General features: G+C 38.8%; 1 protein-coding gene across 1 annotated transcript in view; it reads left to right on the top strand.

Moving 5' to 3' along the window:
* TLE4 (TLE family member 4, transcriptional corepressor) overlaps positions 1-26,294 on the top strand; it is a gene marked incomplete at its 5' end in the record, with an annotated part of 96,829 nt that extends 70,535 nt beyond the window's left edge. The window contains 12 exons of the mRNA XM_035309921.1: positions 11,866-11,985; positions 12,521-12,574; positions 13,226-13,378; positions 14,609-14,741; positions 15,038-15,231; positions 15,433-15,509; positions 19,084-19,333; positions 20,413-20,660; positions 21,661-21,808; positions 22,361-22,511; positions 22,837-22,913; positions 24,547-26,294. Coding sequence (XP_035165812.1) covers positions 11,866-11,985; positions 12,521-12,574; positions 13,226-13,378; positions 14,609-14,741; positions 15,038-15,231; positions 15,433-15,509; positions 19,084-19,333; positions 20,413-20,660; positions 21,661-21,808; positions 22,361-22,511; positions 22,837-22,913; positions 24,547-24,654 — 1,713 coding nt within the window. The remainder of the gene's footprint in view (positions 1-11,865; positions 11,986-12,520; positions 12,575-13,225; positions 13,379-14,608; positions 14,742-15,037; positions 15,232-15,432; positions 15,510-19,083; positions 19,334-20,412; positions 20,661-21,660; positions 21,809-22,360; positions 22,512-22,836; positions 22,914-24,546) is intronic.
* Positions 26,295-27,215: the final 921 nt, after the last annotated feature.

A 27,215-nucleotide genomic window follows, 5' to 3' on the forward strand; every position in this document is an offset into this window, starting at 1 on the left:
TGCCCTACATTGATGTCAAATTTGAATCTGATGTGTGCAGAGATCATAATAATAGTCAAGTCTTGCACTGGGAGACGGGTTGCTAGCAATGCTGACTTCTGCCTCGAAAAGTCACGGTCTTGGCAGCTACTAAGGAGAACAAATGCACTGACAAACTGCTGCAATCTGGGATCTAATAACACTTCCCAACTGAGAAACCCATTTTGCAAATTAGAGGCAGGCATCCTAATACACCTCCCCAACCCTTTTTCTTACCTCCTCACCATCTAGCTGCTTTGAGTCTCATCTGGATCAGTCTTAACAGCTAAAACAGTCCCTGACCGTGCATAAAATCAAGCCACTTGCTTATGTGTCCAGTAACATGTAGGTGTAAGTTTTTTTACCTACTCCACAGCAAACTGAAAAAGCCTTATCTTTGCTGTTGCATTAGGAGAGTGAATGGTGGGTAGAGGAAATTTCCCATATTGTGGGTAGCTTGAGGAAGCTATCTCTTAACAGTGTGACTCGTTGTTTTATAGCATTGCTTGGGCTTTTGATCTCCATGTTCTTAATTGGCTCACAGGGTGCTTATTTACAGTCAACAAGGAAAGTACCTTGAACTTGGCATTTTAATAAACTTGTTAGCCAGCTTTTCTATAAGCATCCCAAACAGAAATAAACATCTTTCATTTTGTTTTCTAAATAAATTTTAAAAATGGTTTCTTAGACAACCTTTATGAAATGTCAACTTCTTCGCAGATCTAAACTCACACCATAGGTATTGTTGTCTCCATCCCTGCTGGGTAATTTCAATAAACAAACTTCAATAGTTTGTTTGGAAACATGCCTGTTGTTTTTTTAAAATGTACTTAATGCTAGATTAGAGCACATAAGACTTTTTTTTTTTTTTTTTTTTTTTCCTATTTCTACCAGCTCATTTCTAAACCATTTAAAATAAAGAGCTTGAGCATGTATGGTATTTAAAAAAACCTTTCACATGATGTTTTTAAAACAGATCAATTTCAGCATTAAAATGTTAGGAATTCAGCCAAGGAAAATTCAACTCAGGATTGTATAGCTATAATGATAATGTATTATACTCATCTTCCTTGAAAATGAATGTAACAGTAGAGTTCAACCTAGTGAATTACATAATTTAGGAGTGTTTGCCAGAATGCTGTTTTAGGAGGGATTACTGTAGCCTTCCCTTAACAAAAGCAAAGGGGAAGATGGATCATACTATGAAGAACTTAAATGAGAGAGAACAGTCTTCACAAATTATCTGAGATAACTCATTTGAATTGAACAGAAGGTCATGTGTGTGAATGCCAGTTATCACACTTAACTACTTGGCAGAGTGTATGGGGAGTACAAGAGGGAGATTTTTTGCTTTTCCTCTCCTCTAACCTGAATGAAAAATGTATTGGCTGCTCATTGCTGACATCAAAACATTTCCAGCTAGCCTGAAGTTAGTATTTGATTGTGCTTTTAACGTTTAAAAAATTAACAGCATGACCTGTCTAATATAAATAATGAAAGGACCACAAAAATTAAAGCTACTGCTACTTCTCTTGGCAAAGCTCTAGGATGTTCAGGAGCTGTAATGCATCTAAAAATCTGGCAGAAGGACTGTGTGTTTTATTTTCTCAGTCTTCAAAGTAGGTGTTGTACATATAATGTGCTATTATATACTGATGTAACTTTAAGGCTGACTGCAGGATCTGTGTTCCTACCACTCTTCTATCCATTCTACTTACTACAATCTTTGATTTGAAAAGTAAGTTTGGGCACAATTATTTTTGCAACTAGCTGAGGTCCTGATTCAGGGTAGCACACAGTAAGCATCCAAAGTTTAGCACATATATACATTCTTCTGATTTCTTTATCTTCCTTGTGCCTTCTCTGAGATCAAAGTGTGTGCCTCAAATCTGGCAACTGCTGGAGCGCTTTCCTGAATAGGAAATAGGTTAATTTCCTGAACAAGGGTCTTGGGAACACAAGTAGGTGAGTGTAAATGAAGTGAGGCAAAGATACTGGGCTTGGATGTTATGTGGGCAGGGAGGTGAACAGTAGTGCTCAAAGATTTCTTTCTGGAAAATATTTTTTTAGATGTTTGAGAAAACGCTTTTCTTCAGAATCACCATGAACTGTAATTTGCAAATATTTAGTAAAACCCAACCGTGTTTTATTCACCTGCACTGGTTGGATAATTAATTCTGTTTTCATGGAGGAGTAGCAGTGGCTCTGGTTTCCTCAGTCATGGAGGATACTAGAAAAGGCTGAAGTATATTTGGTCTTCAAAAGCAACACAAGATCTGACACAGGAAGAGATGAGTGAGCAAATTGCCAGTCTCTGATTTAATACCCGGGATAAACATGAATACTTTGCTGCTGATTGAAGCAATGTGGAATTAAACATAATGTTTATATTGAAATTTAGGGTGCTTTTTATAATCTTGGTATCCTCTCTAATTTTTCCTATAATTTTTCTACTGATCAAGTGAGGAAAAAATAGGATTAAAAATAAGGGGAAGAGATGGAAAAAGTTAGAAAGTGTGGAAAAAGATCAGTAGCGGTACCCTTGAAGTATTCAGTATAAACGATAATTTGCGTTTTTTTCTTGTCATCTCCTATGTCATCTCTGCAGCAAAACAACTTTCCAGACAGGGAGAAAGGAAAAACAAAAAAAAAATGTTTTCCTCTGAAGTACTTATATATATGGATGCATTGGAAAGGAACAGAAATGTGAAAATCCAAATTGATGCCTTTGCCATGGATATAACCTGTGTTAGACGTAACCAAAACTAAAAATGTGGGGCACTGGGGCAAAGTATCTGATCTGAATATCTGCTGAAAGCAGCTAAATGGAATGTCCCATGCGACTGCTTTCAGACATGATCTCTGTGGTTTTACAGCAACAAAAAAGGCTAATTAGTGCCAGGTTATATCCTTCCGGTCAAAGTGAAGAATTAGGTAGGGAATGTAAATCCCTGGAGAAAGTTGTTAGGACCTGTCACATGAAAAGTGAATCCACTTAGCTATCCCCAGAGAAGGTAAACCTTAAAACTTGATTGTTATTACTTTAACATGGAAAATTTGGGGGGTGTATGTGTGTGTATTTTTACCTCCTGACCTCTGTTGCTAGTACTGACGATATTTTTTATAACCCCTGTGGCTTGAGCCACTGCAGGGAAGTGTTCGTGTTCAGCTTGGCTCAGTGCCGTACAGTCCATTTTAATTACTGTGCAAAGTGAAAGGATAACAGTTTTACTTTGGTACTCAGCCTGAGAAAAGGGCCAGCTGTTCTTCAGAGGGATTTCTTGATTCTTATAGATGTTTTTAAACAAAGTATAAAGCATACTGACACAGGCCTTTAATGGATATCATAAAACATTCCGTCTTTAGTGTTTTCTTACTGTTCTAAAACTAACCAAATTACCTTGTGTGCTCTGTTTAGATTCAGCTGCTATGGAAATATAATTAGTGTTAATATTCTGGAGATACGTTGGATGTTGGGAATTTTCTGTGTGCATCCGTCACCGGCTTTTGAAGAATGCTCAGAGAGTGCCGCTGCTTTTCCTCGCATTGTGGCACGCTGCTGAATCAAAGCCTGTAATGCAGGCTGGTGGTTATCTGTCTCTCTCTCTTTCATGGTGGTGAGCCCACAATTAAATTGCTGCATTGAATGCTCTGGCTGGTTGAGCTTTTTCTCTTATCCTGTGATTGCGTGCTCTCCCTCACTTGTTCTCTCTAGTTAACTCCCAACACTCTCCTGTCTCTTTCTGCCTCTATTTTGCTAGAGCTGCTCAAACTGTTTCAGGTCTCTGCTGAAGGAAATAGCATGAGAGAACAGTAATTGGAACCCCAAATAAATATTTGAGGAGAGCAGAGCTGTAGTTCTGTGTTTCCTTGGCACAGCTCTGTTCCTCAGATTTCCAGAGATGATTGTATTTACCCTTAGTCTTTCTGAATCTCTGTAACTCACTGGCCTTTGACCCTTGTGTTTCAGTGTCTCTGATTTTGGTTAAAATAACGTTTAGGATTCTGTATGCTGTGATGACTGATACACAGGCTTGTCCCAGATTTTGGCATTTATTTTCCAATATGCCAGCAGCAGAATTTTCACTGTCAGGTAGCATTTCTACACTTGTGCACCTTGGTTTTTCAGGAGTGTTTATCTGTTCTGGCATCATTAGGGGCAGAATTCCTTTGCATCTTGCATGTGCCCCGGGGCTCTCACCCTCTGTATTCCCTGTACCAGTTGTAATTTGTGTGTTAACACCTTCTTGTAAATCTTTTCTGTTCAAATCACCTGCTCTTCTGTGTGCTGAAGCCTGTGGTCTTGGTTTGGGGTCTGTTCAAAAGGGAGGAGACTGAACTGAGGGACAGCGAGTGGGAAATGGATCAGGTGAATTGCTTTGTAGATTAAAGGGGAGGATGTTTGACAATGCCTGGCTTCTGTTACCATCAATTAAATTCAATATTTACGAGTTGGCAGATGTGGACAAGAGCAGGCTTGATGGTAAATGTAATCTGTGAACTTTGAAGCTTCTGTAAACCTATCAGAAGTGTTTAACTCCTTTTCCTGCCCCCATCTGTTTCTTTTTCTTTTGTTCCCTGCTGAAACCAGGTCCTTTGTTCAAATGGTCTTGCTTACCAAAGGATGCTTGTTATTCTTGCCACACTCCTTGATTTCACTACCTTCATGTGCTTGTGCTAAGACATACTTTAACCTAAACCTGTCTTTCCTTTTTGCCTCACAGCTATGCTCCTCTACTACTTCACTGCTTGTACTTAAGCTGCATCGGTTCTTCTCTCCATCCTTTGACCCTCACAGTGTCAGCAGTGATTAGGCCTTGTGTGTGTTATGTCCCTCAGCCAGTGATTACTGAAGAAGCTGTATTTTAAAGGATTTATTGCAAAAATCCATCTGTGAAAGGCTAGCTGGCAGCCCTCGCCATTGCTTTAAACACCTCCTTTTCCTGCCACCACTGTGCACCTATACACCAGGAGGGACTGGAGAAACAGCAGCACATGCTGACAGGATTACATGTCAAAATTGCTGGGTATCTCCAATTTCTTCTATGTGGCCGGCTCAGTTTATAATGAATTGATAAGTGTATGTTAAAATACACAACTGGAATTAACATGCATGCAGTAGTGGTTTATTGTTCGTTTTATCACCTGTTTTGTAACATCTAGACTTCGGTGCTTTTGATTAGGTTAGATTAGAAATCACAGTGGTGCCAGCAGGGCAAGCAGATCACCCGTGTAAACAGTTGCATGGTTATGTTTAAAGAAATTACAAGCACATACACATAATGGATATATATATCTATGTTTTTATTCATGTAAAACTTCTGAGAACACTTGTCTTTCGAAGATGAATTGCTGAGCCCACACGTTCCTTTTACTGTGGGCTTTTTTTACGGCCATTTTGTTGCTCTTGCAACAGCACTACACATCTAGACTTTGATGTTTTTTTATGACACTCTTATCCACTAATTAACTTCATTAATTTTGCAATTAGTGAAGTTAATTAGTGGATAAAAATGCTATATAAAACTTCAAAGTTTGCATCTTAATCATAGTTTGTATTAAAAATAATTATAACACCCTTTATTACTAAGCTCAATTCAGTTAGCTCAGGCAGGGTCATGTGATATTAAAAACAGCTTTGTTCTGTGTCTTTGCTAGTTAGTAGCATTTTTCACTAATGATTACTGAGACCTTGGTATCTTAAAACGCAGATACAGGGAAAAGTCAGTGAATGAGACAAAAACACAGCTTGATCTTGGTGTGGCAGACTAGGTTTTGGGTTTTAGTTTGGGTAAGTAGAGAAACAAGTTGGAAACAGCAGGAAATATTTAAAATGTTCACTGTGACTGGTGATATATGTGGGGAACAATACTTGGGTCTCTCCTCATTTGATGAGCCCATTCTGGGCTGTATCAGTGTGATCATAATCTATTGTATATACATAACGGGATAAGGAAAACCCAGGTGCCTAAATAAGGACAGCAAAGGGAGGACATTGTTAAAATAATGCAAACAGCAGAAATTCAGTGAGGCTGGCGTGGATACTAGGATGTAGTAATAGTGACAATACGAGTAAAAAGCTGTAGTAGCAGTGGAGGTGTGGGTGACCTTAGGAACACAGCCGCTGTACAAACAACACCATACGGTACCTACAGAGTAGCCCACAGTATTTCACACCACCTCCCTCAGTTTAATGGAAGTAATGTATATTACAGAAGTATGTAAAAGAATGCATTTTTTAAACAGATGGGTGTTCCCTTATAGTTGGAGCCATGAAGACCGTTGATATGTGGGAGCTTAGTTGCAGTTTTTCTCCATGGGTGTGTGACGTGGCCTTGGCAGACTGCTCCAGACGGTTTTCATCACCTGCCTCTAAAAAGAAGAGTGGAGGTGAAAGCTGGGTGACTTGCTTCACCATCTCACGGAATAGGCAAGAGGGCTGCTTGATGCTGATTGCCTCTTATACACAGGCATCTCCTGAGCTCAGGAGGGCAGCATGTGATTTGGGCAGGCCTTTGTAAGAAACCTGGAAGCTGGTGGGGTTTTCTTCCACAACTTGTGGGATAGCAGCATGGTGACAATCCCTGCCTTGGCTTGGGCTGGTGTAGGCTGTATCCTAAAGGGAAAGTGTCATTGCTCTGTGTCTGGTGGCTGGCGCCAGAGCACTGTGTGTGGTTCCTGGTTCCATGTCTCAAGGGAGGCAAAATGGAGGAGGTACAGGGAAAGGCAGCTGAAACAACCAGCAGGATGGAACAGCCTGCCTGACAAGGGAAGGCCAAGAAGGCAGGACTTCTTCAATTTGGGGAGGAGAAGGTTGAGGGATGATGTGCAAAACCACAAGGCAGTGGGTAATGCTGGGCTATGTTCACTAACTCCTGCAGCCCTAGATCTAGGTGACACGATGAAATGAGTGAAAAGATTGAGTATGAAACAGAAAAAAGAAAGTCCTCTTCACACCAATTGTCTGAAGCCTGCTGCTATGAGAGGCAGCACAGGCAGGATGGTCACCAGCAGTTTCAGAGGGGCAGGTGAGACAAACCTGGTGGTCTGTTGGTGGTTTCTGAAGGGAAGAGGTAGAGGGTCTCAGGTGCCTTCTGTGCAGCAGCCCACGATGCTGGGGAAGCTGGAGGGACAGGGCAACAGCCAGTGCCTGCCCAGGCCTGGAGCAGTGCCTGCAAGTGGTCTGTGGCAGTTGTATACCCACGTACAACGTTAGTACCAGCCATCCAACCAAGCAGCATTACTGTCCAGTCGTCCCTGGACTGTGATGCATGCTGTATCCATTTTTATAGTTTAAACTTTCAAAAGACTTTATAACAGCAATAATGTCATTCAGATAATTATACTGTAATTGACCTTAGCGTCGAGCATCCTTGGCTTTTACTGCAGTTTGCTTAATACTTCAGGATGGTCAATTATCTCATAATTCCCACTTTGTTGGGAATTATTGTTTTAATTATTACACTCCAAATATATCATTTTGGCATAGCGGTAAGGGTACGCTGGGGAATGGTCATATTCATGAATGCTTTGAAGAGTTACCATCCTTATCATGTGGGAGGGCTTTTCATCCTGTCATCTCTAGACATTACTTTTAACACTTATTCCATTTAATTATCACTTAGTCTGCTCAAGCCAGGTCTTCATCTGCAGGAGCTAGCATATGGGAAGCTGGGGCTTACAGGATTTGAGAGCAGTTGGAAGGCTGAACAATCTGACCATATTGATTTTTTTTTTTTTTTTTTCTGCTGAGTTACAGCGTGAGTCATCTGTGTTAATGCAAGGAACTTCCAGTGGAAGATGGGGTTAAAATGGTGATTGTGATGCCTGTGATTTTTTTTTTCCAAGCAGTCTGAAGTATTAATTATCCCAAGTAGACAGTGAGCACGCAGATGTTTGCCTTGTTACCGGTGAGAATTTTATGGCTATGTAAGAGTCTTATATTGCCCTCTTTATGATCGTTTAATTTGTTCCTGTGTGGCACCGCTACTCTACCAGGAGCAGCACCCTGCAAGCATTGGAGAGAAAATGGACTGCTTTATGAAACTCCAAATGGCCTTCATGATGGGTGATCTTTTTGTTTAGCACTGTGCTCAGCACTGCCCAAAATACACAGTGAAGTATAACGTGTCATGCTTTATGGTCTAGTGCAACAGATACTATGGATCCAGCACTAGAAGCAGATTCACTTCTTAGCAAACTACATGAACAAGGCAACATGCTCAGCCTTTCTATAAATGTATCTGTTCAAATGTGTTTTTTTTTTCTTTTTTTTTTTTGTCAGCATTTTGTGATGTATTTAACATCAATAAAAATGTCCTACCTAAGCAGAAAATGAATAACTGGTACATTTTGCTAAAATGGAACTAAATGTAACCCACTTTTACCAAAGAATATTGTTTCCTATGTTTGATCTAATTATTATATGTGAGCAAACTCTATGTTGGTTAGTAGGAAAATGCTTCTCTCTCTAGTAGATTAATGCATTTTATTGAAGAAAACAGCAGTGCGAAAAGTCTTTATTTCTCAATAAATTTTAGTAGTTACTAAAATGAGGACTCTGGCCCATTAAGTTATAGCCTGCCAAGGTATAATGCTGAATCACTTAATTTCTCTAAGTAGCTATCCTACTCCACTTTCTTAAAGGCAGGTGTTAGAAGAGCACCGATGTTTTAATTGAGGAACAGGGCAGAGTCTGACAGCTAAGTGGTGCTCTTTGATGGAGGTTTCCTTGCACAGTTCACAAATGTAAGAATTTCTCTAGGAATATATATGTAGGCTTGCACACAGGAGAACCAGGATGTGTGTGGATACAGGATTGTATGTAGGAATTTGATATTGGTGGAAACCATGAAGATACTGTTACGTCTAGGTATTTCTCATTTGTAGCTACATCCTTACAGGTATTGATAAGATGATAAACAATTAGCAGGAACTCATTATGGGTAATAATGTCATCCCTCACACATTGAAGTTAATAGGAGTTAGGTGCATGTGAAGATCTAGACCATAGCCTGTTGGCTGAGCAGGACTTGACGTATTGTTATTAATCAGAAGTTTAGATCTGTCAGTACCAGTACTAGAGATCCCATGAAGTTAGAGATCTCCGTGTGGCAGGTGCATTAGATACCGAATGGTAAAGAAGCTGGTATTGCAGGAGTATTGATTCGTTGAGTAACTGGGGCTCCATGCAAGAAAAGGGGTGAAATAGTTTAAAGTGATAATGTTTAATTAGTTCTGTAGTAATTGACTCTTTAGGTAAAATAATGTTAATCCAAGTTCAGTGGCCAAATTTCAGTTTGGGAAATTAGATAAATTCTTACTGCTTTCTTCACTCCACTAATTTGCCCACTCTTCCCACTAGCTATCATTAAGTTAGTTGTCTCCATTTTTTCTACTAATGTCAGGTGGGATACCATCTTTTCATATCAGTATCAAGTCTGATCCATCTTTGAAGCAATAAAACCATTAAACACTGTGCATTGCCCCACTGCCCAATATGGTGCTCATCCTTTATGTGCTAGTGATAATTAACTACTTTATCATTCTAGTAGGGAGCTTTAATTTATTTCTTTATTAAGCAGTGAAATCAAAGATTAAAATGGTATCTATAGCACATAGCTAACTAGATTGTGAAAAATGAAACTATATGGTTTCAAATTTATGAAAATAAATATTTCTATTTAAATAAGTGCAGTAGTTTGCTTTAATTCTTTAGACACCACTCTAATTTGTAGTTTACTGGTGATTATTTTTCTTCGTTTTAAAGTAATTTGCTTTCTGTAGGGTGAAGTTGAGAAATAATGAATTGAATTCACATTACAAGCTACTGCTTCCCAAACTGTAAATGAATATAAATGTAATAGGAGTGTGTTATTAAAATCTTTTGCAAAAGACTATGCTATATCGTTGCAGTAAACAAATACATTCTTTCAAGCTATCAATTCATACTGTATTTCTACTTGGCCTTTATTATAAGGGTTTCTATGCCTACTGTTAGTACTGTCTCCAAATGCCTTAATGTACATTGTCTTTTCAGAGCAAACAATAACATTTTTAATTTGTGTCATTTACAGTATAATAGTTGATTGATGATCTACTTTAAAGCTAGATCAGTGAATTCATTTTAAGATGATTAAGATTTCTCAGGATAGGAAATCCTTGTCTACCTATTGTATACTATCAGGAAGAAAGAAGGAAGGAAAATGGGAAAAGCACAGGCTGTGCTCGGCACCATCTTTGTTCTAAAATTTTAATTTCCACTCAGTGTACTTAAAGGGTAAATAGCGATCACCTATCAAAAATTGTTTTGTTTTGTTTTGTTTTCCAAATTCTTCACTCATTAATCTGAGCTGCTGTTGACAAGAACTGGAAATTTAAGAGAAGTAGATATCTGAGTGTCCCAGCAAGGAGAAATGTTCTCTTACATGACTTGGGCAATAATCACAGCTCTGCTTCCGTGGTTGTTTTTCATTCTTACCAGAAGTTTGTGGTGTAATAAGTTAAGGAAAAGAAGAAATGCAATGGAACAGAATGTTGCACAATGTAAATGCTAATTCTTGGTGTTGTGTTCCTGGTGATGGTGATTAAAATAAACCTAGGGAGGTGTTCCTTTAGAACCCCAAAACCAGAGTGCTATATTCTACAGTTCTGTGAGGAGCAGCAACTGGTCATAGCATGTGGAAAAAGAACCCCCAGACGAGAGCTTCTGGATGAACAGGAGTGTCTAAAATCCAGTAGTATGGACTTCGTTAGTTGCTGTTCCTCTGAATCCCTTATATAAAGAGGATAGAGAGATGGAAACAGTCAGCAGGGTTTCGACTGAGGATTACTTTCATCTTCATTCCTGTCAGTTCCAATTCTGCAAAGTGCCTGAACACATCCTTACTTATGTACGTTCAACCATTGACTTCAGTGAGAGATAAAATTTAGCGCATGGTTAAATGCTTTCTTGAATTAAGGCCAAAAGCTGCTGCTAAAATCAATCCCAGAGGGAACTTTGCATCTTTCATTACTTCCTTGTTTGTATACCAAGATACAGGTTCTACCAGGCTGTGGAAATATGGTAGGATTTGATAAATGTCACCTTTCCTGTTTAAAGGAGTAGAGCAGAATTGCTGGATGACAGTGCATAAAGTACAAATTATCTTCCTTTCTCTCCTGTCTCATAAATGTGCCTTGTAACCATCATTGCTAAGTGAGGGCCGCAGAATGACAAGAGACTCCCTGAGAACACTGTGTTGTGTTCCTGTCTACTGCAGGCACACCTGGTGGTTGCAAAAGGAGACGGATTAAAATCACTTTAGGTGTTTTCCCCTATTCTTTCCAGTTGCAAGATTGTTCATTCAGAAGATTACCTTGGTCTCTGCTAGAAATCTTAGTTCAAATATTTGCTGAGATCTGACTTACCTTGAGTCACCTTTTTTCTTGTTTTGATTTCTCTGTTCTTTTTGTTTTGATTCCTGCATGCACACATACACACCTCTCTTCTTGGAGGTCAATATTGATTTAACCTTGCATATTTGTACAGGAAACAAGGCAAGACCAGGCCAGTGCACAATATTCTTAAAATGGTCCAAAGTAGCTCTACATTCATCCTGTTGACACCACAGATATCAACTATTCAGTGATATAAATTGTTCTCCTTTATATGTATCTCCTGCAATGCAGTGCCCTTTTAGAAGACACTTGGTGGGTAGTTATCAGTGATTAAAACCCAAAGTGCTGTCCATAAGAACGGCTCTAAATCACCTCATTGGCTTAAGTTGTATTGAGGGAATGTGACAAATAAACCCCTGTTTGGAATGAGCGTCTGATGTGTTTTCTGCATCTCTTTTCTAACTGCAGAGCTCTTCTGTATCTCCCTCAGCCAGTTTCAGAACAGCGGAAAAGCACAGAAATTCGACAGATTACTCTTCAGAGAGTAAAAAACAGAAAACAGAAGAGAAGGAAATAGCAGCTCGTTATGTGAGTAAAACATTTATGTTGTGCACTGTTAAACTTAAGTGTTCCTCGGTAATTTCACCAATTTCCTACTGCATAACTAATTTTGAAATTGATGGTCAGGTTTTTACTATGTTCTTACTGTGTGCATCTGTGATAGGTAGAAGGTTTGGGTGTGTATGATTAATAGTATTTTCGATAATACGAATACAGAGCACTTTGAAGCAGGGGACGAGGATGGAGCATTAGTTAGGCTGGAACTTGATAAATCTGGAATATAGCATGGCTCTAAAGTGCAGTGCAACTTCGGGTGAAAATTTTCATCCTCAGGCCTCATTCACTGTTCTGAAAACTGGGAAGAATGTTGTAGCTGTGAGAACTTACTAAGAAACACCTAAATATTACAGGTTTTTTTACTTCATAAAGTTTGATTAAATTAAAGGATATATTACATAGTTGTGAGAAGCTTTGCATTTCATTGGCTTATTTTTTTCTTTGTACTTAAGAAACTTCAGGATATTAAATATATATTTTTACACATTGTGATTTTTCATTGCAGGACAGTGATGGTGAAAAGAGTGATGATAACTTGGTAGTTGACGTTTCCAATGAGGTATACAGAATTGTGTTTTTTATACCTTACACTAGCAGTGGTGGGGTTGGTCATGTCTTCAATGATTTCTGGGTGTATTGGGTATGAATAAGATTACAGCCTTTGCCTTCTTAAGAGGGCCTGAAGTGCCTAAGGAAGTCCAGTCAGGTCTTTCTTTAGAATGCAAATCACATCTGTATACTTATTTCTACAAAGGACCTTTTTGTTTCTTGTTCACACCAAAAGTCTACCTGAGATTTTTGAAGCCAGCCCAGCCCAGCAGATAGGATGCAGCTTGTAATGGTATCTGTTTTCTTTCATTCTGGCCCTGACTTTTGTGAGCTTTATCAGGTCTGCCAAGTGCCTTAAACCTTTCCAGTCTGACAGCTGAAAAAAACAGATTTGCCTATTTCAATATCCATAGGTTTTAAATATATTTCAGTATCCATAGATTTTAAACAGTTTTTCCTGTTTAATGGCAACAAAATTTAAGGCTTTAAAAATATTTCATTATTGATATAGATTTTACATTTTTGCCAACTAAATTGCTTAAGGACTGAAGGAAGATGTCACACCTTATGACAGAACTTCACTCCAAACTACGAATTGCTCAAGACAAGCACTAGTGGCTAGTATGAAGTTTTTATGCTAATCCACATTGCTGATGTTTAGGATCCTTCCTCTCCCCGGGGGAGCCCAGCACACTCTCCACGAGAGAATGGCTTGGACAAGACTCGACTGCTGAAGAAAGATGCACCAATTAGTCCGGCGTCAATTGCATCCTCCAGCAGTACTCCTTCCTCCAAATCCAAAGAACTTAGCCTTGTAAGTGCTTCTGAAGTCTCCAAAACCTATGATAATAAGCTGAAACAGATGCTTACCAGCTTTCTATCTAGACACCATTTGGATTGCCACAACTATCAGTAAAGCATCATGAAACATTAATTTAAAAAAAAAAAATTAAGTAAATTTTATAAAACAGCAAGGAGAAACTCCACAGCCTTTTTTTGGTATAGGAAGAGGTTATTTTCAGTGGTGGTGTGGGTAGATGATAGATGTGCTGTGCTGAGAGATGTTTTTCTCCTCCCCCATATGAAAAACTGTCATTCTAAGAATAAATAAGAGTACACAGGGGTTCCTTGAGCTGTTTTCCTGCACTGTGGTTTATAGCAAATTCAGTTCCTGCTTGGATGTGATTTGGTTGTTAGCTTTGTTTGAATTACCAGGCCATATACTACAACAATAATTTTTATTTTCTATCTAAAAAGTAATCTGTCATTTACAAGAGCCTTCCTTGACTTGCATCACAAATCACAAGGCAAAAAAAAAAGAGCTGCCAGCAAGTTGGGGGTGTTCTTTCCTTTCCTGTTTGTGACCACATTTAATCACATTTCTGAGCTGCACAGTAACTCCCATCTCCGTTCTTCACAGGTCAGGGTACACGATTATTTAAAGAAATAAAATAAATAAAAAGAAAGCTTAAAGTGAATGTAGTGCTCAGGAAAGGTGATGGAATGGCATGTTCAGGCTCAGGAGTCTGATGAACAAGCTTGTCACAAGAGTAGCACTGCACCGTTCCTGACTTAATACTCATCACTGTCTCCATCCTATGTTACCAGCCGCAGATCTGGGTGTGAGTTGTTGGTCAGTTTTATGTTTTTTTCTGCTCTTCTTGTCTGCTGAGAAGTGGACCCTCACAGAAGCTCATAACATGAGCACGTCCACCACAACCAGATTGAAACCACCACCATATATCATGTGCTGCCAATATAATTGCCAGATGGCAATGATCTTCAGTCATTGACCTCATTCTGAATCACATGGATGCCCCAGGCAAGGAAAGCTGTGAAGGCTATAGTTAATTTGCGAAGCCATTCTGTCTTCTTCATTGTCTCTGTAGCTTCTCTTCATGGCCAGTAACTTTTGAAGCCCAAACCCAAAAGCTAGATTTCACTGATCGTGTGTGCTCTTGTCGTCTTCCACTCTTTTTCAGCCAGTACTCAAAAAGGTAACATAACAAACACACTGTTTTTCCTTTTCTTTTTTGGTAATTAGAATGAGAAATCTACCACTCCTGTATCTAAATCAAATACCCCAACTCCACGGACTGATGCACCAACTCCAGGCAGCAACTCCACTCCCGGACTGAGGCCTGTGCCGGGCAAGCCTCCGGGTGTGGACCCACTAGGTGAGTGTCAGTCTGTCTCAGCAATGTGAAACTGCTGCCATTCATTTCCTTTCCATGTATCATGCCAAGTCAGTATGTTATAACTGCTTAAATTGGATGCTGAACTGGTTCTTCAGCACCTTAAAACTTATATATGTGTTTTACATATGTATATATGCTTGTTTTTATATATGTATAATATCACGTGTATGTATATATATGTGTATATATATATATAAATATGGTTTATGAAACTCGTATTTCATTTAAAGGGTCTGGGGCGGCTGTGTGATGTCTCTCTTTTTTTCCTTCAATAGCTTCAGGTTTAAGGACACCTATGGCAGTGCCATGTCCCTATCCAACTCCATTTGGCATCGTTCCGCATGCTGGAATGAATGGGGAGCTGACCAGCCCTGGAGCTGCCTATGCTGGTCTGCACAATATTTCCCCTCAGATGAGTGCAGCAGCTGCAGCAGCTGCAGCGGCAGCAGCTTACGGGAGATCTCCAGTGGTAAGTGTTTGCTGCTAGTGCAGTTGGTGTTGGAAGTAATTCATATCAAATTTGATATCAAATGTAAGACCTGTGGGGTTATATCTAGTTCAGTCTCTTTGTAATTTGGGAAGTATGTTATGGAGAAAGTGAATTAAACAGTCTTCTCTTGTCTATCTCCATCTTTAATATACCTTTTTGTTTTGCTTGGGAAACCTATAGGTTGGTTTTGATCCACATCATCACATGCGAGTCCCAGGCATCCCTCCCAATCTCACAGGCATCCCAGGAGGAAAACCGTGAGTATCAAGCATTCAACATCACAAATTATTCATCTGCTGAAGTTATGTTCCCTTGCTGGTTGGAATTCCCCTTAGCTACTGAAAATTACTGTGTGAATAGGAATAAATACAGCTGTTTGACAAAGGAAGGAGAAACTCTGTTTAATCTTAACGTTGCATGGGTAAATTTGTTTCAAGAACTAATAGCAGCTGGCAAGTATTGGGTGTTACAGAGTAGAGGAGATAGAAATAAATGGAAAAAGGAGCTGAGCTTTGAGGTATTACGTGCTGAGTCTGACTGGTTAGTCTTATATAGAAATGCAAAATGGAATGGGATCTCAGCTTTCCTTCTCCACTGTACTCTGCTTCTCAGTTTAAAAAATGATTTCTTTGTTCACAAAAGCCTTGCAATTACTTGAAAACTTACCAGCTGCTATAAACTGCAGTGTGCAGAGAAAGGAACACTGAAATGTTTTATTTGATTGAAAATACTGGAAAGAATTATTGTATCGTAATGTTCAAATTCATCCTTGATGGAACTGACCGTAAAAGGTGACCTGCTCTACGAGGCATCTCTTGTTGTGAGCCTCAGAATAAGAATTACACAGATATGAAGAACTCTGCGCTCACATCCCTCTTGAGTTAGAGAGGGGAAAAAATGAAACAGCAATGCAAACCATATTGATTTAGGTTTTATGTGACGGTCCTCCAGTTCCTGTGTGACACTCATGGGAAATTGTGGCTGGTTAATACTGCAGAGGTGGAAGGGCAGGGGACGTGGTTTGTGCCATTCCTTTTCTCTCTGTCTCACGTATGAACATGTTTGTGGAGGAGTGGATGGGAGATAGTCACGCACCTGCATGTGAGTGAATGCATATTTACCTCCCACTGAGCTTGTGGACGTGCAGGATTAGTAACCTGTCATGGGAGAAGTGATCAGTCCTAGTGCCTGTAACTCCTCTTGTACAAACATATCACAGGAATCATAAACTATATCCAACTCTCAGACTGCACACACACACTGCTGTTCGCCTTGGTTGACTTTCTGCCAGTTGATCTACTCTGATAGGCTGTTGCGTAAGGTGTGTTTGGAAATTGTGTGCAGCAGCCACCAGGTCAGCTGTTTGCATTAAGAGTTCTGCAGGGTGCAGACTTTCATTCTAACATATAGTGGGCACTTAGAAATTTCCTGATGTAACATTCAGATGTTTGCACTGTTCAGGTTCATCCTTGGTGGATCCAGATCCAAGAGAGGTGACCAGCTGTGCTAGGGTTTGCTTGCTGTGCTCTGGGAAATGTGAACTGTGCAGACCTTCCTGCTCATGTAGCAAACTGAAATCAAACCAGTTCAAATTGTTACATCTCAAAGGATTTTGAATGTCATTGACATATTGATGACAGTTTGAAATGACAGTTACATTTAAATATTTGTCAGCCTTCAGTTCTGAAACCTTTGAAATCTGTGATTCCTTTAGCATGATTGCATTCTTTTTTCTTCGTTGTTAGGTACGGTATTTTTCAAAGTTACCATTAGGGATTGTTGCTTTCTCATTTACTCTTTCTTGTCCCTTAAAGCAAAAGTTGTGTAACTCTGCACTGTTGAGTATTAGTTGAAATGCAGCTGGTAGCATGTGTCACATCAGGGGTCTGACTACTAATAATTCTCTTTCCACTTCGGACATATCTCATAGAACTGAAGATAGTACAATATATAAATAGAAGAGGTGGCTAATCTGGACAGAAGAAAAAAGTGCTCACTGGGTGTTTATAGTGTCAGGTATTTTCTAGGTTATTAGAGTACTTCAAATAAGCAACATGTGTGAGTTTTCAGTGTTTATTAAAAAAAAATATAACAAAAAGCACAACAAAGCAACAATTTAATCACGTGTGCTGATGGGAATAATGGTTAGAATGAGAATACTGTAGTCACTGATTGCTCCAGAACTGGGCTTTATTTCTGCGACTGGTCAAATTTGTTCCCTACGTACTTCATAAGCCTGGCAAAAATCTCTCTGACTGATTAAAATAATATATAAAGTGTTCAATGCGATTCTACAGAGTGGCTGAAACTTTAGGCAGAAATCAGAAAAGATGATAATGAAGTTCCACTTGTTTTGTTAGAGATTTTAGCTTTTTTTTTCAGTGCTTTACTGCAGCAAACAGAAATTAAGGAGATTATGGGGAAGATATTTCAGATTTCTGTGGTGATAATTGAACCCAAGATTCTACTTATATTGGCAGTTTGCTGCTTCTGACAACCACAGAAATCTGTCCTACCCTTTCCTGAATGTGTTTAATGTCAAAAAATGCAGAATGATGATATGATCTGTCACTCAGACCTGCCAGAACAAGAAACAGAGGGCAGGATGAGAAGAGTATGTAAAGCTCTGGGAATTGGGCAAAAAGTTGAAAATGCAGTTGCAATTTATCCTCCTGAAAATTATTGTTCAGATGTTAATGCACTATGAATCTTAAATAACAAATTCAGTAGTTGAATTCTGAATCTTGCCTTCTTCAACGAATTTCAAGCAACAATTAAGGAAATGAGCTTTCTAAGTAGTATAATAAAATGATTTTTTTTGTGAGCTCTTCTCATCCTCACCATTGTGACATTTTTTTTTTTATCTGTGTTTCTGTGATGTTTTAGGTCTAAGGAAATTAAAGCTTTCTGTTAAGCATACTTGGTGTGTTTAGGTGAATCCTCTTAAGTTTGTGCTCTTGTAATAGATGTGATGTGTCAGGGAGCATCTAAGAACAAGACAGTTTCACAACCTAACTGTTCTCCTTGGAAAATATTTTGAGATGAAGCTGTTTATAGGTTATTCACAGGTGGCATAGCTGGCAGTCACACAACACATTCTTTCTCAGTGAGAGTCCTGATTCTGGCAAGAGAAATTGGGATTTGTAGTTGTTGTGTCAGTTCCACAGAAAAAAGTAAATAAATAAAAAGGGAAAAAGAAAGTAAGCTCAAAGAAGAAAGAACATCCCAATGTGTTTTTGCTGGTCTGTCATGTCAAATGTCAGCAAGCATGCCTGAGGGCTTAACTCCTTGATGGTGGTGTGGTAGTGGTTTCGCTGCACCCTTACACGTAGTGTTTGGCAATTTCACTTGAGCTGCGTGAGATCCATGGTGTGTTTGGGGCAGCTGGGCAGCAGTCCAGCTGAAGTCCACGTTAGAGTCAGTAAGGGAACAACCAAATGTCCGCTGGCAGTCAGCTAGCCCCAGTGCTCTGCAGCAACAGGACAGCTATTTCTGTCTGCCAGTGGGCCTTGACCTGTCCTTCCTTCACATCTCTACAGGCAGTGGTCTCCCCACGCATTGCCAGAAACTGTCATTGCATGAGTTGTGAAAGCTCATTTGATTGGTAGATGGTCCTTGGCTTGCCCCATTAAAAGGGTATGTCTTGAGATCCATACTATAGATATCTAAGGGACTTCTTTACATCACTGAAAAAATTGCAAGAGGAACTAAGAGAACAATCTGATGAATGCCTGCACTGGAAACACATCGATAATTCAGCTCTTAAACAGGCTTGAAGAAAAACTTCTTCAGTCTTTGTCCTCTCACTCCAATCTTTTTTTTTCCCCATAGAGCCTACTCATTTCATGTAAGTGCAGATGGTCAGATGCAGCCTGTTCCTTTCCCTCCTGACGCCCTCATCGGTCCAGGAATCCCTCGCCATGCCCGCCAGATCAACACTCTGAATCACGGGGAAGTTGTGTGTGCAGTTACCATCAGCAACCCCACAAGACACGTGTACACAGGTGGCAAGGGCTGCGTTAAAGTCTGGGACATCAGCCACCCTGGCAACAAGAGTCCCGTCTCTCAGCTGGACTGCCTGGTAGGTGAATGGTGGCATATGACAGTGGAAGAAAATGGCAGGTTGTGTTAAGGTTGAAATACTATTGATAAGGTACAAAAAACAGTGGCTATTTGAGTGTTGTCATTGGTATCAGAGCTTGGTATTTCATTGTAATTTTGTTGTTTCTTTTAGAATGGAGTTTAAAGTATATTCCTTGTAGTACTTGTGTCTTTTTCCCCCAGTGAATCAAAACATTTTTAATATCCTAAAATTGTATTCGTAGGGGGAAAGATCAAAGACAGCACACACGATATTGTTTATAAACTTTGACATTTGTTGGCAATGCTAAAGCTTAATATTCTATCAGGCTAAAAATTGCTGTCTTGCAGCTGTATTCTCAGAGAATATTTGAAGATTGTCACGTATTTTGTGTCTGTGTATGTGTGTGAATGCATCGCCCTGTCTTAATGTGACAATTAAAAATATCCCTGAGTGTTATTCACAAATTATTTGAATGTGTTAACAAGATGAACCATTGTTAGCAGCTTTTCTCGTGTCATTTACCAGTTCTTGGTAAGATGTTGCTTCTTGTTACAGAGGCAGTAAAATGAGAACTGTGCAGCACATCTAGACATATAATGAATTGCTACACAAATTGCTACACAAATGAAGAAAATTGCCCAAATATTTTTCTCTGACATCTCCGAGATGGTGGCAGCAAGTCTCACTGGAGCAGAGCGGGGGTGGTATGCAGTGAATTTGGTACTCCCCCATGCCGAGAGGTTAATGTGCTGAAATAAACAGCGTATGAAAATGTAACTTTCTACACAAGCTGTCGAATACAGCTATCTTGAATTGTTTGGGGTTGGGTTCAGGTCTTTGCATTCTGATGCTAATTAAGATTAAATATCTCTCACTACTGAATTTTGTAGATCAAGTTTAAGTACTTCCCTAATGTCATGTAATTTTCTGGCATTAATATACTTTATCATTGTCATAAGTATAAATGGCTCATTAAAACCAGGAGGGAATACAATACTTTTATGGATTTCTGCTCTCATGTTAATGCTGTTTTCCTTTCCTCATGAGTAATCTCTTGATGGCTTCTGTCTCCACAGAACAGAGATAACTACATCCGTTCCTGCAGATTGCTCCCTGACGGCCGCACCCTGATTGTTGGTGGGGAAGCCAGCACGTTATCCATTTGGGACCTGGCAGCTCCAACTCCACGCATTAAAGCAGAGCTGACATCTTCTGCTCCAGCTTGCTATGCCCTAGCGATCAGCCCTGATTCCAAGGTCTGCTTCTCCTGCTGTAGCGATGGGAACATAGCAGTGTGGGATTTGCATAACCAGACTTTGGTAAGGTAGGTCGACAGAACCAGATCATCGGGTTGTGAAGAATTAATTAGACATAGCCTTACATGCTCTTCTGCATAAATACACTCTCCTTTTCATGGTATCAGAGTAACTGCTCCTGGTATTTCATTGCTAAGTAATAACTATGGTAGTACTTCGACTGAAGTCTATATAATAGTTTGTAGGTTTTGAGAGTTTCATAATTTCAGGCCTACCAAACAGCCCCATAACTATAATTGCCTAAGATCAGCTGGTGTTGACACTGCTGTAGGTTCTTTGAACAGATGGATTTCTTTCTTCCCATGCAATACGCTGTGCTCACACTCCAATCTCTTTAATCAATGCTCCAGCAAATATGTTTTAGGTACAGACGTGTGTAAATTAATGCATTGCATACCTCAGCTTCTTAGGAATATGGGTTACTGTTCAACACTAATGTACAGTTAGTGAAGAGCCAGTCATACAGACCTTCTCAGTACAGCATACTGTGTACATGCTATTAAATGTACTCTTTCAGTATTGCATGTAAAGGCAGACTTTCACCTTCTAATATTCTCAGTTGGGTGGCTTTTTAAACAAGCAAACAACAACAACAACAAAAAACAATACCAACAACAACAAAAAACACATTTTATTGATGTCCTGCAGATTCTTAAAGCAAGTTGATTTTGACAATCATGCTACATTCTTTCAGGGGTATGTGGTATTTCCAGTCAAATGGTAGGTGTCACACAGCAACAAAGATCCCCAAATCCCCAAAATACCTAACTCATCAAGCATGCTTCTTGAGTTGTCTGGCCTGATTGATTGCTTCATCAATTCATCAGAAAACTCACATGTTCATCCTAGAGTTGAGATTAATCCTGGATTTCCACTGGCATATACTTTTCTGTTGTCTTTAATAGCTGCGTGTCAGAGACTGAAAGAAAAAGGAGGTATTTTGAGTACATGATCAGAACTCACTCTTTCCAATGCAAGGATGTGTGAACCTTCTTCTTCTGCTTTCAGGCAATTTCAGGGTCACACAGATGGAGCCAGCTGTATTGACATTTCTAATGATGGCACCAAACTATGGACAGGAGGCTTGGACAATACAGTCAGATCCTGGGACCTCAGAGAAGGGAGACAGCTACAGCAACATGACTTCACATCACAGGTTCAGTCTTAGAAGCTTTGGCATGTTCAGAAAAATCTGTCAAGCCCTTTATTTAAAAAAAAAAAAAAAAAAAAGACAGAGAACTCCAAAGAATTTTTCACTTAGTCTCACACTTTTTTTTTTTGATGTGGCAGCTAAACATCTTTCTGGATTATGACTGTTTGACAGATTAGTACTTCTCCCATGAGAGCAGTGGAGAATCCGTCTTTATTAAAGAATTGCCAGATTAAAGTGTTCTGTACGCAATCTGTTCCTATTTCTGTAGATCTTTGTTCAAAAATATTTTACAAAAATATTTTAAAATGCTGTCAGATAAGCTAGGACATTAACTTTTATAGCTTGATTCAGTGCTTTGCTATTACAGCTTTAATTGAGCTTTGTTTACATGAACTAATTTATCTTGATTACTATAGCAATTGGATTATCATGTTTTTAAAACTGTGGCAGACCAAAATGTGTTTTCACATAGTGTTAACAGTGTGACAAGAAGTTGGTTTTCAATATCTCGTTCTCATTCCTTACTAACTGAAGCATGTGCTGTGCTAATTCCAGATCTTCTCACTGGGCTATTGTCCAACCGGTGAATGGTTGGCAGTAGGAATGGAGAACAGTAATGTTGAAGTGCTGCATGTTACTAAGCCGGACAAGTATCAGCTGCATCTTCATGAGAGCTGTGTGCTGTCACTCAAATTTGCTCACTGTGGTAAGCAAATATTTCCATGCCAGTATTTTCCCTCCTTACTTCCTGAGATACTCATTCAAGATCACCCTTAGATGAAAGTAGAGATATTTAAAAATTAGATGTTAAATTTAAGTATTATTTAAAAAAAAATCTACATGGCTGCTTTTTTGTAAGAATTCCTTATATTGTCATCAAACATGTTAGTGTAACCAGATGAAAGTATGACTGTTCTTTGGATAGGTTTTTCATTAATGTGTGAATGCATTGTTTTTATGACTAGTCTGTTTCTTGGGGTGCATTCCTTGAAAACAAAAGGCAACAATAACATTTAAACAATCTGTTGCAGGCAAATGGTTTGTAAGCACTGGAAAAGATAATCTTCTTAATGCCTGGAGAACACCTTATGGAGCCAGTATATTCCAGGTAATAATCTCCTAAAAGCTGTTTTCCACTTCACATTACAGTGCAGTAGAGCTGCACATCCCACAGTCTGTTATTAGCTCAAGGAGTTTATAACAGAAATTCTTGGCTAATTGCTATGTTTCCTTAAGACTTTGTAATTAAATAGACATGAGCATTTGTCCTCTCTAATGTTTTAGTAATTTGTCTCATACAATAAATTAACTGTTTATTCTGAAGTTGTTTTTAATACCTTTCTTTCTCACCTTCTTGTCCATATTGCTGTAGTATAGCACCCAAGGTATGTTAGGTTAACATTCACTGAACGTCCTGTAGCTAAACTAGTGAAAGTTGTATCCAACACATATTTTTCCTGGATGGAATGCATCAAGTCAGTAGACTGGACAGGCAGACTCCTGAGCTGAAGACTGTGCCTTCATGGAAGGATCCTGTGAAGTGTAACTGGGAGTTTTAACCTATCTGCACTTTTTAGTCCCTCTGTGCCCAATTTTAACAACTCTTCAGTGCCATTACAGAAAATCAGGATTTGGGGCATATCCTTCTCTTCTTTCACCCACAGGTACTTCTATCCTGGGATTTTTTTTTCCAGTTAAGATAGCTAGTGTTCAAGGTTAAATGGTCAGGTCTCACCTGTACTGATACCTGCTGTGGTTCTGCCTTTCGGGTTAAAGCAGTCTGCCTTGGCAAGAGAAATCTGAGTTTTCTTTAATGGAGAGTATTCAGCTATGTAATGACCTACCACAGGCAGCTTGAGTTGTCCTTTCAGGAGCCCATCTCACTCTAAACTATTATTCCCAGTGCAGCTTTCTTAATGAGGGGTAGAGAAAGAAACTTCTTGTGCAGTGCAGCAGAGGTTTCTTTGCAAAAACTTAGCATGATTGGGTAGTATTTAGCTCTTGCAGTGACAGGCAGAAAAGAAACTGTAGACATATATATAGGAATAATGCAATAAAACAGCAAGTAAAATGTGACAATACGTACACATCATCTGAAAAAAAGAACAGCTGGGAAAGACAAAGCTACTGCATCCTGACATATCCTGTCTTCCATTCACCTTCTTATTACACCACAGTATCTTTTCTATATTTACATCCTCCCTGATAATGTAAATTCATTTGTACAAGAGTTTTGTCTTCTGTATTGAGCAAATACTGAGATGAGATATAGTTTCTTCTTTGGAATTGTTTCATACCTGTAGGTAGTAGGGCTCTGTAGTGCTTCTCCATAAGGTTTAAATCAAAAAAAAAAAAAAAAAAAAGAAGAAGAAAGATGTCTTTTATTTTTATGCAAAGGCTAACGTATAAAATATTAATAAGTGCTCATTGCTTGTAAAGTGTATAGAAGGGACTGCTTGTTTTTGATGGATTGATGGATTATCTCTAGGTCCATAGCACTGCATAAAACACTTTTCTTTCTGCTTGCCATAGAGGTTTAGGTGAAACAAGTTTGGAGTAACAGTCCTGTAGCAGAAGTTGCCACCCTGTCACTTTAGGTCTGAACCTACAGTAGTGGTATTTAAGTGAGCTTTCTATGTACTCCCTCTCAATAAACTCTTCTGATTAATCTTCAAACCTTTCTGTATGGAAAGATGGAAAATACATAATTTCCTTTTTGTCTTTTTCTCTTTTTCTTGTAGTCCAAAGAATCCTCATCTGTGCTTAGCTGTGATATCTCTGTGGATGACAAATACATTGTCACTGGCTCTGGGGACAAGAAAGCTACAGTCTATGAAGTTATTTATTAGAGACAAATCTAAATGCAGGCAGAACTCCTTCTCCTAGCACTTTGCTGTATTTCCTTTTTTTCTTTTATTTTTATTTTTTTTTTGTTCCCTTTTCTAAACTGAGAATTTAAATGTTCATCGCAGTTGTGGAATTTACTTTTACCCTCTTAAGTTGCTATTGATTTGTGAATGCTCATTAACAACTTGTGATACCAAATTGTCAGATAGCTACTTGGAAGATTCAGTAAGCATACTTAACAGTGAACTTGACTCTTTAATTATGTATTATAGCTGTAATGTATTTATTTTGTTTAAAGAAGGCTTTCTAACAATGAACTGACTAAATAAAGCTGTCTGGCCCGGCTTTAGTTTAAAAGGTGCATTGTATACTTTGTGTTTTTGCTAGTGGATAAATTGGGGATTTTGGAGAAGGATGTTCAGGAGATAGTGAAGGTTACACTAAATAGACTTGTAGTTTCTATTTAAAAAAATAAACTTTGTTATATTTTTTAGTCCTGTTCTTGGATGAGACCTCTTAAGTGTTATTACAGTATAATTATTTGGTGGGAAGATGCTGTAACTTAACTATTTTAGACAGTCTTGGAATCTTAGGAAATCTCAAACTGTAGCCAGTAATCTACATGCCTGTGATGAATGGCAAATTCAGTTCACATCTAAATTAAATTCACTTTAAGTAAGAATGTGCTAATTTATATATTTGCAATGTTAATATAGCATCTTGTGTACAGATTTGTTCTCAATGCTTTTCTGTTGATGAACATAAAGCATTTTGGTGTCAAGCTAGGTTTTTTAATATAAACACCTCTCTTTGTTATATTGTAGAGAGTACAATAAGTTGCCTCAAAGAATCACCTTTGTTACTTCTGGAAACTTTTGCAATGTTTCCTTGAAAATGGGGATATGTGTCTTTGGGCAATTTTTCAATTACAAGAGATTATGAAAAATATTTGATATGTTCTTTGGAAACTGCACTGAAATAAGAATGGATGCCTACCAATATACAAACTACAAAAGCAATGACCTCTGAGGTAGGATTTACAAGAGCACTCATTCCGACATACAAAGTGGAATGGATTCTCATTTGGGAAAAGGACTTGCTTTGTTTGCCAGCAGTTCAATCCAAGTCTTGATTGGATGTCCCTAAAACGGACATAGACTGAGCCATTGTGCCAGAGACAACGTGTTATCTTTTTATGTTGTTGTTGTTGCTGTTAAAATATGATCTGTGACCTTTTTTTTTTTTTTTGAATGCTTTAAAAAAAATCTTTAAGTCTGTGGATCTGCTGATGTACAGTGCCTTTGCTGCTATGGATCAAAATCAAAAGACCCGTGTAGATAAATCTTATTGTATAAGTAGAAAATTACTTAATTTCATACTAGAAATGGATTGATGCTGCAAGTTAAAATGGACTGTTCATTGAAGTTCCAAATGTGGTAGCAAAAAAATGGTGTCTTAAGTGCTTAGTGTTTGATGTCATTAACAGTTTCGTAATACTCTACATTGTAGAAAGATTTTGATACTAAACTGTGTCATTGTACATAGTTCTAATGCATTGTATTGACCACCAGTACTTCTATAATGGTAGATTATTGTTTGTGCATTCAGACTTTTAAGCATTAAACATAAGTAACTTCTAAGATGTATTTTTCTAAGTCTTTTTTCCCTCTCATTCTTTTCGCGTACGACAGTCTCACTTACCTGTGTAGAATGCTGTTTGTAGGGAGAACTGGCATTCAGTCAGAGAGCATGCCAGTACAGATGCATGCAGTTTTGTTACTGATAGACAGTGTTAGGTTTCACAAAGCTCCTCCTAGCCAGTTAAATCAATGAATTTATAATTTCTTAAGTTTCTAGACTACATTCGTTCTCAGCTTTTGGAGGTATCAGCTCTTGGAAGCCACAAGACTTGAAGTATGTCACCTAGGAGTTTGTCACCCCCTGTTTGTGTAGTTTCTCATCAGATATAAATCTTTATGTTATCCCATATGTCCATGAGAAGGTAATTCAGAACAACTCCAGCTCCCAGGCCTGCTGAAGTATGCAGAGCTCAGCAAGATAAGGGAGAGGGATGATGCACTGAAATGTCACACCTGGGTTTCCTCATCAAGGGCTAAAACCTGTTCATACCAGTGCAAAGGCTTCTCTTGACTACAGTAGGTTTTTGGTTAAGAAGTCAATCCAGTTTCCATTGAGTTTAAGACACAAAGTAAACTATGGGAAATTATTAGGGGAAATAAAGTGAACTAGAGGAAATATTATACACTATTCAGGGAGAGGGAAGTTGTACTAGTCATAGTGGGAGAAATGGAAGAAATCCAAATGGAAATTGGAATTAAACCTTTCTCCTGTAGCCTATATCTGAAAGTGATGTGCATGTTACAAATTTCAGAGGTGTAAACGTGTTGTGCTTTGAGGTCCAGCCTATGGTAACTTCTGTTTCATGAACCCCAGGCTGAGAAATTATTGTTTCTCTGTACTAAAAGTACTCAAAGTACTCTGTACTAAAAGTACTAAAACAAGGCTTAAGTTGATTAGCTCATTTACCTGCACTGTGAGCGAC

This window comes from Oxyura jamaicensis, chromosome Z (genome assembly GCF_011077185.1).
Source record: "Oxyura jamaicensis isolate SHBP4307 breed ruddy duck chromosome Z, BPBGC_Ojam_1.0, whole genome shotgun sequence".
In the NCBI taxonomy this organism is placed as follows: domain Eukaryota; kingdom Metazoa; phylum Chordata; class Aves; order Anseriformes; family Anatidae; genus Oxyura; species Oxyura jamaicensis.